Here is a 14,111-nt window from a genome sequence, read left to right on the forward strand (position 1 = left end):
TCTTCGAGATCATTTTGCCTTTTATTCCTGTGTTGTGGTGGACCTGGTGTTTTTGCTTCGGGAAATGGGATTGTCAGCATTCTCAGCGGTCGACCTGGCCGTGTCGTTTGGAATATTTCTTCTCTCGCTGCAAGCCGTCCGCGGAGATGTATCTTATTCTTTTCCAGAGGAGATGGAACGCGACTCAGTTGTCGGAAATATTGCTAAAGATATGGGGCTTAATGTTGGGACTCTGGCTGCACGGAAAGCGCGAATTGATGCGGACGGAAATAACAAAAGACACTGTAACATTAATTTGAGCACCGGCGCTCTCATTGTTGCAGACAGGATCGACAGAGATGGCCTCTGTGGCAAGAAGGCATCTTGCATTTTGAAACAGGACCTTGTTTTTGAGAACCCATTAGAGCTGCACCGCATTAATCTCCACGTTCAAGACGTGAATGATAATTCGCCTCAGTTTAAAAAGGACACGATCAAATTCGAAATTAGCGAATCGGCCCCAAAAGGAAGCCGCTACCGCTTAGATGAGGCCCACGATGCCGACATCGGCCAAAACGCAATTCAAGGCTATAATGTTGAAGCAAATGAACACTTTAAATTGAATACTGTTGCCAAAAAAGGGGGAGGAAAATATGGAGAGTTGGTACTAGAAAAGGAATTAGATCGAGAAACGCAGAAGGAAATAGATTTTGTGCTTGAGGCTGTAGACGGAGGCTCTCCTCAGAGATCAGGTACTGTAGTCATACACGTCACTGTGCTGGATGCTAATGATAACGCCCCAGTGTTCAGTCAGGCCGTTTATAAAGCCAGTCTGCCTGAAAACTCTCCTCTAGACACTGTAGTGATGCAGGTTAGTGCCACTGATGCAGATGAGGGAATCAACGGACAAGTGATATATGATTTTGATCATATTTCAGATGACAATAACAATGTATTTTCTATTGATCAAATTACTGGTGAAGTTAAAGTGAGTGGTTTGATAGATTTTGAGGAGTTATCTACCTATGAACTGCAAATTACGGCAACAGATGGTCCTGGATTAGTGTCGTCCTCCACATTAATTATTGAAATAACCGATGTCAATGACAATGCACCTATTACTTTCATTAAATCACTGACCAATCCAGTACCTGAGGACGTGTCCCCTGGTTCAGAGGTGGGCATCATCAACGTTCAGGACAGAGACTCAGAAAATAACAGACAGGTCCGCTGCTCCATTCAGCAAAACGTCCCTTTTAAGCTGGTTCCTTCTATTAAAAACTATTATTCTCTGGTGACCACAGGACAACTGGACCGTGAACTAGTGTCTGATTACAACATTACAATCAGTGCCACTGACGAGGGCTCTCCACCTCTGTCCTCCTCTAAAACGCTTCACTTGTCTGTAGCAGACATCAACGACAACCCCCCTGTGTTTGAGGAAGAGTCCTACAGCGCATATGTGAGTGAAAATAACAGAGCCGGGTCCACTTTGTGTTCCGTTAGTGCTGGAGACCCCGACTGGAGACAAAACGGTACCGTGATTTATTCTCTGTTAGCCGCTGAGGTGAACGGTGCTCCGGTGTCCTCTTATGTGTCTGTTAATGGAGACACGGGGCTGATCCACGCTGTCAGGTCCTTTGATTATGAACAGCTGAGGAGTTTTAAAGTGCACGTGATGGCCAGAGACAACGGTTCTCCTCCTCTCAGCAGTAACGTGACCGTCAGTGTGTTCATATCAGACGTTAATGACAACTCTCCTCAAATACTGTATCCAGCCCCGGAGGGCAACTCCTTCATGACCGAGCTGGTCCCCAAAGCTGCACACGGAGGCTCTCTGGTGTCCAAAGTGATCGCTGTGGACGCCGACTCTGGACAGAACGCCTGGCTGTCCTACCATATAGTCAAATCCAGCGATCCGGGACTCTTCTCTATCGGTGTCCACAGTGGAGAGATCAGGACGCAGCGGGACATTTCTGAGTCTGACAGCATGAAACAGAACCTGATTGTGGCAGTGAAAGATAACGGACAGCCCTCTCTCTCTGCCACCTGCTCCATGTATTTACTCATTTCTGATAACTTGGCTGAGGTGCCAGAGCTGAAGGACATTTCTTATGATGAGAAGAATTCCAAACTGACCTCTTATCTGATCATCGCGCTGGTGTCTGTGTCCACCTTCTTCCTGACCTTCATCATCATCATCCTGGGTGTGAGGTTCTGTCGCAGGAGAAAGCCCAGAATGTTGTTTGACGGAGCAGTAACCATCCCCGGCGCTTATCTCCCTCCTAATTACGCTGATGTTGACGGCACAGGAACTTTACGCAGCGCTTACAATTATGACGCCTACCTGACAACAGGGTCTAGAACCAGTGACTTTAAGTTTGTGACATCTTACAATGACAACACACTTCCTGCTGAGCAGACTCTGAGGAAAAGCCCCACTGACTTTGCTGATGTGTTTGGTCAGCTGGAGGAGTCTCCAGAGGTAGGCCACCAGCTCCATTTCATGTTTGATTAGAACTGATGTGTTATTAAGGACAATGTGCCTCAGCAGTTGTCTCTGTCTATTAGCAAAGTTATATTTTCATTTACATAATGAAGTGAAAATCTTTTTATGAACTTTCTGAGAGATGCATTGTATTCACAAATCATCACTTAGCTAGAGGTATTTCAGTTTCACTCATATTTGTGTTTTGTGTGTGTGTGTGAGGTGTCTAGAAGAGTTTTGCTACTGTGTTTTAAATTCTTGTTCCTCAAAATATTCAGCCCTTGTTCGTGAAATTTGTAAATTTCCAGTCTTATCAAAAGGAAGGTCACCTCAAAGCAGAAAGATGGCTTTTCTCATACGTTCCCAACAAACTTCCTGCTTCCTCTGGGAGAAACGATTTTCTTGTTGCATAAAAGTGTTATTTGTCATCTATGTGGGTGTCAATCAGTTTGTCATTATTCTCTTTGAGAAGGTCCTCTCAGTGATGGGATTTAGTTTGGTTTGCATCAATGCTGAGCTGTTCAGTGACCTGTTTCCAGGTGATTTCTGATTAGAAATGCTTGTCAAGGCAGCGGGTGTTCCCTGGGCTGTGTGTGATTGTGGCATTTGTCCAAACCTTGTGAAGATGTAGCTCTCAGTTCTTCATTCAGTTCAGTTCTCAGTTTTTCGTTCCTCATTTTCCTCTTTTTTACTGATCTGAGATCAGTACATTTTGGAAATATGGAGTGGCAGGTGGCTTTGACCAGCTCAGCTCTGCTCTTTTCGTAGCAACTGCCAGTAAAACCCTTCTTCTCTACCTCCCCCAATTTGGTGGAATAAGGGAGAGGACATTAGAATAGTGATCTGTGCAGCACTAAGGTGGCCAAATCTATCACACGTGAGCCACTGAGAAGTTCTTAATGAGGTGGAGGAAACAACAATGACCAATTCTCTCTGAACTTTGTGATCTAATGCCTGTGAACCAGACCCAGTCAACACTAATCATCTTCTCATGGGGCAGCTGTATGCATCCTCTAACTCAGGCTTTCTGCAAAGAGTTGGGCCGCATGTTGAAGCAAACTGTTCTATTGTCCAGCTAAAGCAGAAATAGCTCAATAGTGGTGAACAGCCACAGCTGCCACCCGCCCTCGAGTGCATGCATGTGTACAATGTAGAAGAAGTCACTGACTTACCTGGAGGATCAGAGGATGATGACCAACCCTTCTCTACAGATCATCTCCAAAATCATCTGGCATCATTTATGAACCGTTGTCATGGTGATGATCAGACAGCAGTATATTCAGCAGGAGTTTGGGCCGAGCAGGAGCTTTAAAAAAGTAGGAATATTACATTTTATTTGTATAGCACCTTTTAAAGTAAGTGGATATAAAGTGTTGTTGAGAACATAATAGTAAAATTGTGGAGGATGCCCAAATTAAATGATAAATACACACGTTGTTTTTATTCCTCTATGATATTTAACTTTTACTGATGCAACGACAGGGGTCATGTGAGCCCCACAATGGTTCCTTGTTCATTTATTGGCAGCTGAATTTTAGATTGCTTGGAGTCACTTCAAGACAGCCTGATTGAAGAACATGTCTCATGAATTGTCAGTAATTTAAATATGAGAGAATTTTGTTGTGAGTTAAAAGTTTCAGGCCCGACAAAAGTCATCAACTTTTAACAAGATGAGTAAACTAAAGGAAGCAGAACTCAATAAGTTGAGTGAGATACTGCAAACCATTACTTCAAATATTTTAAAATAATGGCTTTCATATATGTAAGAAAAGGAGAAACAATGTTCTCTCTGAATGTTTTAAATTACATACACCAAGTTATGATGTCCAGGAAAGATCAGTTTAATTTTGACTCGGCAAATGGAGAAAATTACGGGTATCCTTTCTGTGATGGAGTGTTTGATGACGATGATTTTAATGATAATTAAATATTTTCCATTTAAAATAATTAACAAGGTTGATCAATTTTCATTTTTTACATAAAGAAAGTCATTTTTATTCAAGGTAAACTTAACCTGCCATGTCTACACAAAGAAGAAATATAATTTCATACTTAATAAGATTTGTGTACCGTGAAATCACTCTCCATCTTCCTGTAATACTTGACTACATTTCTCCAATATTCTTGTATTGAAACCCTTGATTCCATCAGCTACATGAGCTACATGAGCTACATCAGCTACATGAGCTACATGAGCTGCCTCAGCCTGCTCGTCTGTCTTCGGCCGCTGTCCTTGGTGCTGAAAATGCTCTCGACATTTGAATCACACCCGGGGGTCTACCCAACTCAGTGAGACTCTGCGCTTCTATAAAATACCAGAAAAAGCTCTTCTTGACGCTTCAGTGTTGCCGACTGTAGTTGCAGTATTGAAAACAGACTCGTGGGGTCGCCATTTACTTGCAGATATGAGAAGATGTTTCTCCACCCACAGTAAAGGCAGCTTTGTCATTGTTCCACCAGCGGAGGACTGCATTTTTCAGCTGTGGTGATCATCTACAATTCCTATTACGACGTTTATTCCAAAGAAATAATGGAAAGCAGGAGAAAATTACTTCTCGACCTTTTCCTCTGTTTTGCTGTCTTGGTGCGCAACAGCAGCGCGGACCTGAGCTATTCTGTCTGTCCGGAGGAGATGAGGCCCGGATCTATTGTCGGGAATATCGCCAAGGATCTCGGATTGGAAGCAGGGAAATTGTTCATTCGTAAAGCTCGTATCGATACTGAGGATCAGCACTACTGTGATATTGACCTAAAGACGGGGAATTTCGTCATCCGGGAGAGGATTGACAGAGAGGAGCTGTGCGGGGAAAAGGCTTCGTGTGTGCTTAAATCTGAATTGGTTCTGGAGAGCCCGTTAGAGGTGCACCGCATTTCACTGCTCATACAGGATGTAAACGACAATTCACCCGTTTTCCCAAAGGATGTAATAAAACTGGAAATAAGAGAATCGGCCGTTAAGGAGCTCGTTATTACCTCAATGAAGCCCATGACGCTGACATGGGAAAAAATTCGGTTCAACAATACAGTTTACAGAACAACGAGCATTTTGTATTATCCGTTAAAGAAGGAAGCGACGGATCGAAGAACGTCGAGTTAGTGTTGGACAAAGAACTGGATCGTGAAAAGGAGCAGAATGTAAATCTCGTGATGGTTGCTGTTGACGGTGGAAACCCACAACGATCCGGAACCGCAACAATACAGATAACTGTACTAGATGCTAATGATAACGCCCCGGTCTTCGAGCAGGCCGTTTATAAAGCTGATCTACCGGAAAACGCAGCGCTTGGTACCGTCGTCCTCACAGTCAGCGCTTCTGATGCAGACGAGGGTGTCAATGGAGAAGTGACCTATGAGTTCAGTCGCATTTCAGACAAGGCTAAAAAGGTTTTACACTCAACAGTAAAACGGGAGAGATTAAAGTCTCGGGGCCACTTGATTTTGAGAGCAATCCTAATTATGAAATGCGCATCAACGCTAACGACGGTTTCGGACTTTCATCTGATTCTAAATTAATGATTAAAATCACTGATGTGAACGACAACGCGCCAGTAATACACGTTAAATCACTGACCGATCCAGTACCTGAGGACGTGTCCCCTGGTTCAGAGGTGGGCATCATCAACGTTCAGGACAGAGACTCAGAAAATAACAGACAGGTCCGCTGCTCCATTCAGCAAAACGTCCCTTTTAAGCTGGTTCCTTCTATTAAAACTATTATTCTCTGGTGACCACAGGACAACTGGACCGTGAACTAGTGTCTGATTACAACATTACAATCAGTGCCACTGACGAGGGCTCTCCACCTCTGTCCTCCTCTAAAACGCTTCACTTGTCTGTAGCAGACATCAACGACAACCCCCCTGTGTTTGAGGAAGAGTCCTACAGCGCATATGTGAGTGAAAATAACAGAGCCGGGTCCACTTTGTGTTCCGTTAGTGCTGGAGACCCCGACTGGAGACAAAACGGTACCGTGATTTATTCTCTGTTAGCCGCTGAGGTGAACGGTGCTCCGGTGTCCTCTTATGTGTCTGTTAATGGAGACACGGGGCTGATCCACGCTGTCAGGTCCTTTGATTATGAACAGCTGAGGAGCTTTAAAGTGCACGTGATGGCCAGAGACAACGGTTCTCCTCCTCTCAGCAGCAACGTGACCGTCAGCGTGTTCATATCAGACGTTAATGACAACTCTCCTCAAATACTGTATCCAGCCCCGGAGGGCAACTCCTTCATGACCGAGCTGGTCCCCAAAGCTGCACACGGAGGCTCTCTGGTGTCCAAAGTGATCGCTGTGGACGCCGACTCTGGACAGAACGCCTGGCTGTCCTACCATATAGTCAAATCCAGCGATCCGGGACTCTTCTCTATCGGTGTCCACAGTGGAGAGATCAGGACGCAGCGGGACATTTCTGAGTCTGACAGCATGAAACAGAACCTGATTGTGGCAGTGAAAGATAACGGACAGCCCTCTCTCTCTGCCGCCACCTGCTCCATGTATTTACTCATTTCTGATAACTTGGCTGAGGTGCCAGAGCTGAAGGACATTTCTTATGATGAGAAGAATTCCAAACTGACCTCTTATCTGATCATCGCGCTGGTGTCTGTGTCCACCTTCTTCCTGACCTTCATCATCATCATCCTGGGTGTGAGGTTCTGTCGCAGGAGAAAGCCCAGAATGTTGTTTGACGGAGCAGTAACCATCCCCGGTGCTTATCTCCCTCCTAATTACGCTGATGTTGACGGCACAGGAACTTTACGCAGCGCTTACAATTATGACGCCTACCTGACAACAGGGTCGAGAACCAGTGACTTTAAGTTTGTGACATCTTACAATGACAACACACTTCCTGCTGAGCAGACTCTGAGGAAAAGCCCCACTGACTTTGCTGATGTGTTTGGAGAATCTGACAGTTCACCTGAGGTAGGAAACATTTAAGAGGTCCTTGTGATTCAAAGTATCTTTTCCTTTTTTCTGTTGCCATCTCGAGACATTCTTTATCGCAGTGGTATCAAATATTTTCTTTTATATATTCTCCTTTATATATTGATTTTTATCAAGAAATAATGTCTTGTTAACCAACTTTAGTCCTTGTTTCACCCCAACGTCGTTCTTATGGTGGAAAAAAGTGCATAATGTTTTTTTCCATGATGACATCATAATAATTAGTGACTGGACATAACCAAAGGTTGTTGAGGGCGTCTTTCAATGTTTCTTTAGAAATAGTGGATCCTGGGTGAGCAGCTGCTGGAAGATTCTTTTTCTTTCGTTCTTTCTTTCTTTACTTCTTTCCTTCTTTCTTTCGAGTAAATTCTTTGACATAGAAAAATCAGGGCATGAGAATATGTGCACATATTAAATGGGTTAACCAATACATATATTAGTTTCTTAGTTGGCAGAGTCATGTGTGTTTTCTATCTGCTATATATTGGCAAAAACGTCTTTATTGTCTCAAGATTATTTTTAAGCAGCCCCCCATAATTTATATAAATATGAAGAGAGTTTGTGTGTTCTCTGGTTTGAGGTTAAGTAGCAGTCTTTTTCACTTTTATCTGGAAATCATATTTATGAGAGGTGAAGATTATTTTGCAGAAAAAACAGAAAAAAAAAGTTTTATTTTCTTTTGGCATTGTTGTTGATTCTTGCGTGGATAAGACTTTGAAAGTAATTTAGGATTCTTCTGTGATAGAATTTGATTCCATTATTTTCCAACAGGATAAGATATTGTTTTATTGACCATATAATGATGGAATGATTTGGCATTTATTTACTTGTACACAGCAACATTATAAAACAAGGAATATAATATATTGTGCCATTGATATGGTGTATTTATCATGACAATATTGGTCATTTTAACAATCCTTAAAACTGTTCAAACGCAAGGAAAGAAAAATGCACCACGTTCTTGTTATGCCTCTATTAATACTCATGGTGTCAGTGTGGACCAGCAGACCAGAAGACTCGGTCTCTCTCCACCCTTGACTCCCATCAAACCTCAAAACAGAATCTGCTCTTGTGCTGCAGCTGGGAAACGCGTCGCCACTGATAGTAAAGAGATTATTACCGATACAGAAGATATTCAACAAATATTATGGTTTGACCTCGTTGGATGTTTTTTTGTTTACTTTCGTCCCCGTAACGATGGATTTCCACGGATTTGCGCTGCGCCGCGTCCTTGCTTTTATTTTCCTTGTTCTCTCGCCCGTCAATGGAGACGTGAGCTACTCTGTACCCGAGGAGATGAAACGTGGATCGGCAATCGGGAATATCGCGAAGGATCTGGGACTTGATCTGGGCAGACTGTCCGCTCGGAAGGCCCGCATCGATACTGAGGATAACAGTGTAAAATACTGCGGTTTAAATCTGAATACCGGAGAGCTGATCGTACAAGAGAGGATCGACCGAGAAGCTCTTTGTGAGAAGAGGGCGTCGTGCGTCCTGAAGCAGGAACTGGTGCTGGAAAATCCTTTAGAGCTGCATCGGATCAGTATCCATGTTCTGGACATAAACGATAATTCACCGCAGTTTAAAGAGGAGTCAATTAAACTGGAAATCAGTGAATCCGCTGTCAAAGGTGCTCGTTTTCTCCTTGGAGAGGCCCACGACGCAGATATCGGACAAAATACTGTTCAAGGCTACACACTTCAACAGAATGACCACTTTAAATTAAATGTAAACACTAAAACTAGTAATCGAAAATATTGTGAATTATTATTAGACAAAGAATTAGACAGAGAGGACCAAAAAGAAATGATGATGTTACTAACAGCCTTAGATGGAGGCTCTCCTCAGAGATCAGGTACTGTAGTCATACACGTCACTGTGCTGGATGCTAATGATAACGCCCCAGTGTTCAGTCAGGCCGTTTATAAAGCCATTTGCCTGAAAACTCTCCTCTAGACACTGTAGTGATGCAGGTTAGTGCCACTGATGCAGATGAAGGAGTGAATAAGGAAATTACCTATGAGTTTGATCATGTTTCAGATGCTAATCAAGCTTTTGCTCTCAACCCCAAAACAGGAGAGGTAACAGTAGCCTCATCCATTGACTATGAAAAAAAGTCATCATATGAAATGCAAATGAGTGCAAAAGATGGTCTGGGATTAGTTGCATATGCAACATTAATGATTGAGGTTACTGATGTAAATGATAATGCTCCAGTTATTCAGCTGAAATCTCTGACCAATCCAGTACCTGAGGACGTGTCCCCTGGTTCAGAGGTGGGCATCATCAACGTTCAGGACAGAGACTCAGAAAAAACAGACAGGTCCGGCTGCTCCATTCAGCAAAATGTCCCTTTTAAGCTGGTTCCTTCTATTAAAAACTATTATTCTCTGGTGACCACAGGACAACTGGACCGTGAACTAGTGTCTGATTACAACATTACAATCAGTGCCACTGACGAGGGCTCTCCACCTCTGTCCTCCTCTAAAACGCTTCACTTGTCTGTAGCAGACATCAACGACAACCCCCCTGTGTTTGAGGAAGAGTCCTACAGCGCATATGTGAGTGAAAATAACAGAGCCGGGTCCACTTTGTGTTCCGTTAGTGCTGGAGACCCCGACTGGAGACAAAACGGAACAGTGATTTATTCTCTGTTAGCCGCTGAGGTGAACGGTGCTCCGGTGTCCTCTTATGTGTCTGTTAATGGAGACACGGGGCTGATCCACGCTGTCAGGTCCTTTGATTATGAACAGCTGAGGAGCTTTAAAGTGCACGTGATGGCCAGAGACAACGGTTCTCCTCCTCTCAGCAGTAACGTGACCGTCAGCGTGTTCATATCAGACGTTAATGACAACTCTCCTCAAATACTGTATCCAGCCCCGGAGGGCAACTCCTTCATGACCGAGCTGGTCCCCAAAGCTGCACACGGAGGCTCTCTGGTGTCCAAAGTGATCGCTGTGGACGCCGACTCTGGACAGAACGCCTGGCTGTCCTACCATATAGTCAAATCCAGCGATCCGGGACTCTTCTCTATCGGTGTCCACAGTGGAGAGATCAGGACGCAGCGGGACATTTCTGAGTCTGACAGCATGAAACAGAACCTGATTGTGGCAGTGAAAGATAACGGACAGCCCTCTCTCTCTGCCACCTGCTCCATGTATTTACTCATTTCTGATAACTTGGCAGAGGTGCCAGAGCTGAAGGACATTTCTTATGATGAGAAGAATTCCAAACTGACCTCTTATCTGATCATCGCGCTGGTGTCTGTGTCCACCTTCTTCCTGACCTTCATCATCATCATCCTGGGTGTGAGGTTCTGTCGCAGGAGAAAGCCCAGAATGTTGTTTGACGGAGCAGTAACCATCCCCAGCGCTTATCTCCCTCCTAATTACGCCGATGTTGACGGCACAGGAACTTTACGCAGCGCTTACAATTATGACGCCTACCTGACAACAGGGTCTAGAACCAGTGACTTTAAGTTTGTGACGTCTTACAATGACAACACACTTCCTGCTGAGCAGACTCTGAGGAAAAGCCCCACTGACTTTGCTGATGTGTTTGGAGAATCTGACAGTTCACCTGAGGTAGGAAGAACTTCCGCTGTAGTCAATTATATTTTGTAATCTTCAACATTTAAAGTCTTTGACTCGGCTTTGAACTCCATTATTCTGCTTCTGACTTAATGTTATTTTAATTTGTGTTTTTCTTATCTTGGTTGGGAACTGACCAGATTTGACAGGAATATGTTGTCTTTTCTGTTTATTGTTGCATTTATTGAAACCTTTTCTACAGTCTGTCTTTGGTGCAGAAGCTGACATCTTTGTCTCATCCTCTCAACCCTTGTCCTCTTTGCTGCTCTCAATAGTTCCTGAGACTGAATTTGTTTCTGCTGCATATTTAACATCTCAACAACTATTTATTATTTTGATAACTGGTTAAGCATGGTTAGTTTGGAGTGTTTTAGAAAGCTTCCTTAGTTTGATTATTTTACGTATGAAGATGAGTATCTTTTTGTCCTGCTTTTTTGTCTATGGTGAGAGTAGATTTATAAACACTCCTCAGCTAGTTGTGTTTCTGGTTGGAGCACAAACAGTCAGATTCAGCCTCATCAAGTAATTTAAACATCACCTCTTGTAAATAATGTTAAGTTTACTAACTTTATTGGACATGTGAGACCTTTTCTGACACATAAACTTACTTTGTTACATATAATCTTCTCAGAAGTTCACATTGATTTGTGACAATGGATAATAGCAACACTACATTAAATACTTGCTGTGTTATTTATCATGGATGAGAAATAGTTATCTAAAGTTGAAGTGCCTCAAATATTAAACAAATCAGAGCTGTTCCAGATGTGGGCTCATTCTTCTTTCAGTTTTATTGAGATATGCTGGGTGCATTTCTACTTTACAGCTGGAGCGCTGTTTATTTCTTAGGTTCAGTCTGACTCACAAAAGAGTCAGTGATCCTCTATTAAACCTCTAGAATGGAGGTGTATTTTCCTCACAAAGCACAAGTAGAGGCGAGAGAATGCCAACATTGTTTTTAACTTCTTAAGTGCTCATTGCTTCTGTATTTCAATCATATTGTGTACTTTGTTACAGGAGCTTGTTGTTCACGTTTCACCAGTGAAACATGTTCTCTGTGTAGTTTCCTGCATTGTCTCTGTCCATGGTGCTCTTCTGCATTCATTTGCTTTGCTGAAGTTTGGGAGAGCTTCATGGACTTTTCACGGGTATTTTAACCTTTTGTACACCAGGATGTCTCCATTTAATATTAAATAGGCTTCATGATTCTTTGGTTTCAATCCTCATGGAGAAACAAACAGCTGTGGATTTTGGCGGGCAGAGATCTTCTTGATACAGGAACTAAATGCTGTTTACAATTGTGATGTAAACATGACAACAAGTTCTAGAAAAAAAATGATCTGATGTTTTTGAGACCCTCCAGAGTGACAGCAGTCTTTCTGTTGAGAGAAGGTCCAGCAGACTTTGCTGATGTGTTTGGAGAGTCAAATCCATCTCCTGCTGTAGGAATACATTTTCCTTCACTTCACATTTTCTACTACATTGTTCCACCTTTTTTAAAAGAAGAATATTCTTCTTTTATACTGGTGGTTTGTCTTTATCTCACTTTTAAGTCTAGACCTTAAATTGGCAGAATATCAATATTAATGTCATCCAAAAAGCATTGAACTGTGTACAGTTTTATGTCTGGGAGTCTACATCGTCTCATTATGGACCGACAGTTTACATGAACCAGATATCTCTGTCTATGGCTAATAGTCACTGTTTATCTGTCTGCTATAATTATAATTTATTCTCTCTATTTACTCTTGAATTTGTTGATAATGTATCGTTGTTGTTTCACTGGATTTTTAATATTTAAATGGTGCCTGTTATACCTCCACAATTACTCATGGTGTCAGTGTGGACCAGTAGACGAGGTCCCTCTCCAACCTTCCGTCATCAAATCTGCAAACAGAATCAGTTCTTGTGCAGCAGCTGACACAGAAACAGTTCGCAGAGGATTGTAGCGAGGGGCCGTGTGATCTGGTCGCAATAGCTGCACGTCATTATTGTTGTTTTTAACCTGCTGAGCATTGTGGTGTTCGTCCCCGTAACGATGGATTTCCACGGATTTGCGCTGCGCCGCGTCCTTGCTTTTATTTTCCTTGTTCTCTCGCCCGTCAATGGAGACGTGAGCTACTCTGTACCCGAGGAGATGAAACGTGGATCAGCAATCGGGAATATCGCGAAGGATCTGGGACTTGATCTGGGCAGACTGTCCGCTCGGAAGGCCCGCATCGATACTGAGGATAACAGTGTAAAATACTGCGGTTTAAATCTGAATACCGGAGAGCTGATCGTACAAGAGAGGATCGACCGAGAAGCTCTTTGTGAGAAGAGGGCGTCGTGCGTCCTTAAACAGGAACTGGTGCTGGAAAATCCTTTAGAGCTGCATCGGATCAGTATCCATGTTCAGGACATAAACGATAATTCACCGCAGTTTAAAGAGGAGTCAATTAAACTGGAAATAAGTGAATCCGCTGTCAAAGGTGCTCGTTTTCTCTTGGATGAAGCGCACGACGCAGATATCGGACAAAATACTGTTCAAGGCTACACACTTCAACAGAATGACCACTTTAAATTAAATGTAAAAACTAAAACTAGTAATCGAAAATATTGTGAATTATTATTAGACAAAGAATTAGACAGAGAGGACCAAAAAGAAATGATGATGTTACTAACAGCCTTAGACGGAGGCTCTCCTCAGAGATCAGGTACTGTAGTCATACACGTCACTGTGCTGGATGCTAATGATAACGCCCCAGTGTTCAGTCAGGCCATTTATAAAGCCAGTCTGCCTGAAAACTCTCCTCTAGACACTGTAGTGATGCAGGTTAGTGCCACTGATGCAGATGAAGGAGTGAATAAGGAAATTACCTATGGGTTTGATCATGTTTCAGAAGAAAGACAACCGTTTTCATTAAATCATAAAACAGGAGAGGTTAGATTAGCCTCATCCATTGACTATGAAAGAAAGGCAACATATGAAATGCAAATAAGTGCGAAAGATGGTCTGGGACTGGGGTCTTCTGCTACTTTGATTATTGAGATTACTGATGTAAATGATAATGCCCCAGTTATTCAGCTGAAATCTCTGACCAATCCAGTACCTGAGGACGTGTCCCCTGGT

The 14,111-nt window shown here is 43.0% G+C and overlaps 3 protein-coding genes across 3 annotated transcripts; all 3 read left to right on the top strand.

Annotated features, from left to right (window-relative positions):
• The first annotated feature begins 6 nt into the window (after positions 1 to 6).
• On the top strand, positions 7 to 7,480 carry LOC130520835 (uncharacterized). The gene is given in 6 exon segments (XM_057024553.1): positions 7 to 2,496; positions 4,619 to 4,756; positions 4,901 to 5,421; positions 5,424 to 5,849; positions 5,852 to 6,172; positions 6,175 to 7,480. Coding segments are annotated over 6 exon segments (5,064 nt in total). The 5' UTR covers positions 7 to 64; the 3' UTR covers positions 7,401 to 7,480.
• A 467-nt stretch (positions 7,481 to 7,947) lies between these two features.
• LOC130520836 (protocadherin beta-15-like) lies at positions 7,948 to 11,408 on the top strand. The gene is given in 2 exon segments (XM_057024554.1): positions 7,948 to 9,339; positions 9,342 to 11,408. Coding segments are annotated over 2 exon segments (2,424 nt in total). The 5' UTR covers positions 7,948 to 8,606; the 3' UTR covers positions 11,033 to 11,408.
• A 1,312-nt stretch (positions 11,409 to 12,720) lies between these two features.
• Positions 12,721 to 14,105, top strand: LOC130520837 (protocadherin beta-15-like; the record flags this gene model as incomplete). Its single annotated transcript, XM_057024555.1, has 1 exon — positions 12,721 to 14,105. A coding segment is annotated over exon 1 (1,068 nt), but the record flags the coding sequence as incomplete, so codon positions are not given.
• Between the last annotated feature and the right edge of the window lie 6 nt (positions 14,106 to 14,111).

The sequence above is a fragment of the Takifugu flavidus genome, unplaced genomic scaffold, assembly GCF_003711565.1.
Source record: "Takifugu flavidus isolate HTHZ2018 unplaced genomic scaffold, ASM371156v2 ctg550, whole genome shotgun sequence".
In the NCBI taxonomy this organism is placed as follows: Eukaryota; Metazoa; Chordata; class Actinopteri; order Tetraodontiformes; family Tetraodontidae; genus Takifugu; species Takifugu flavidus.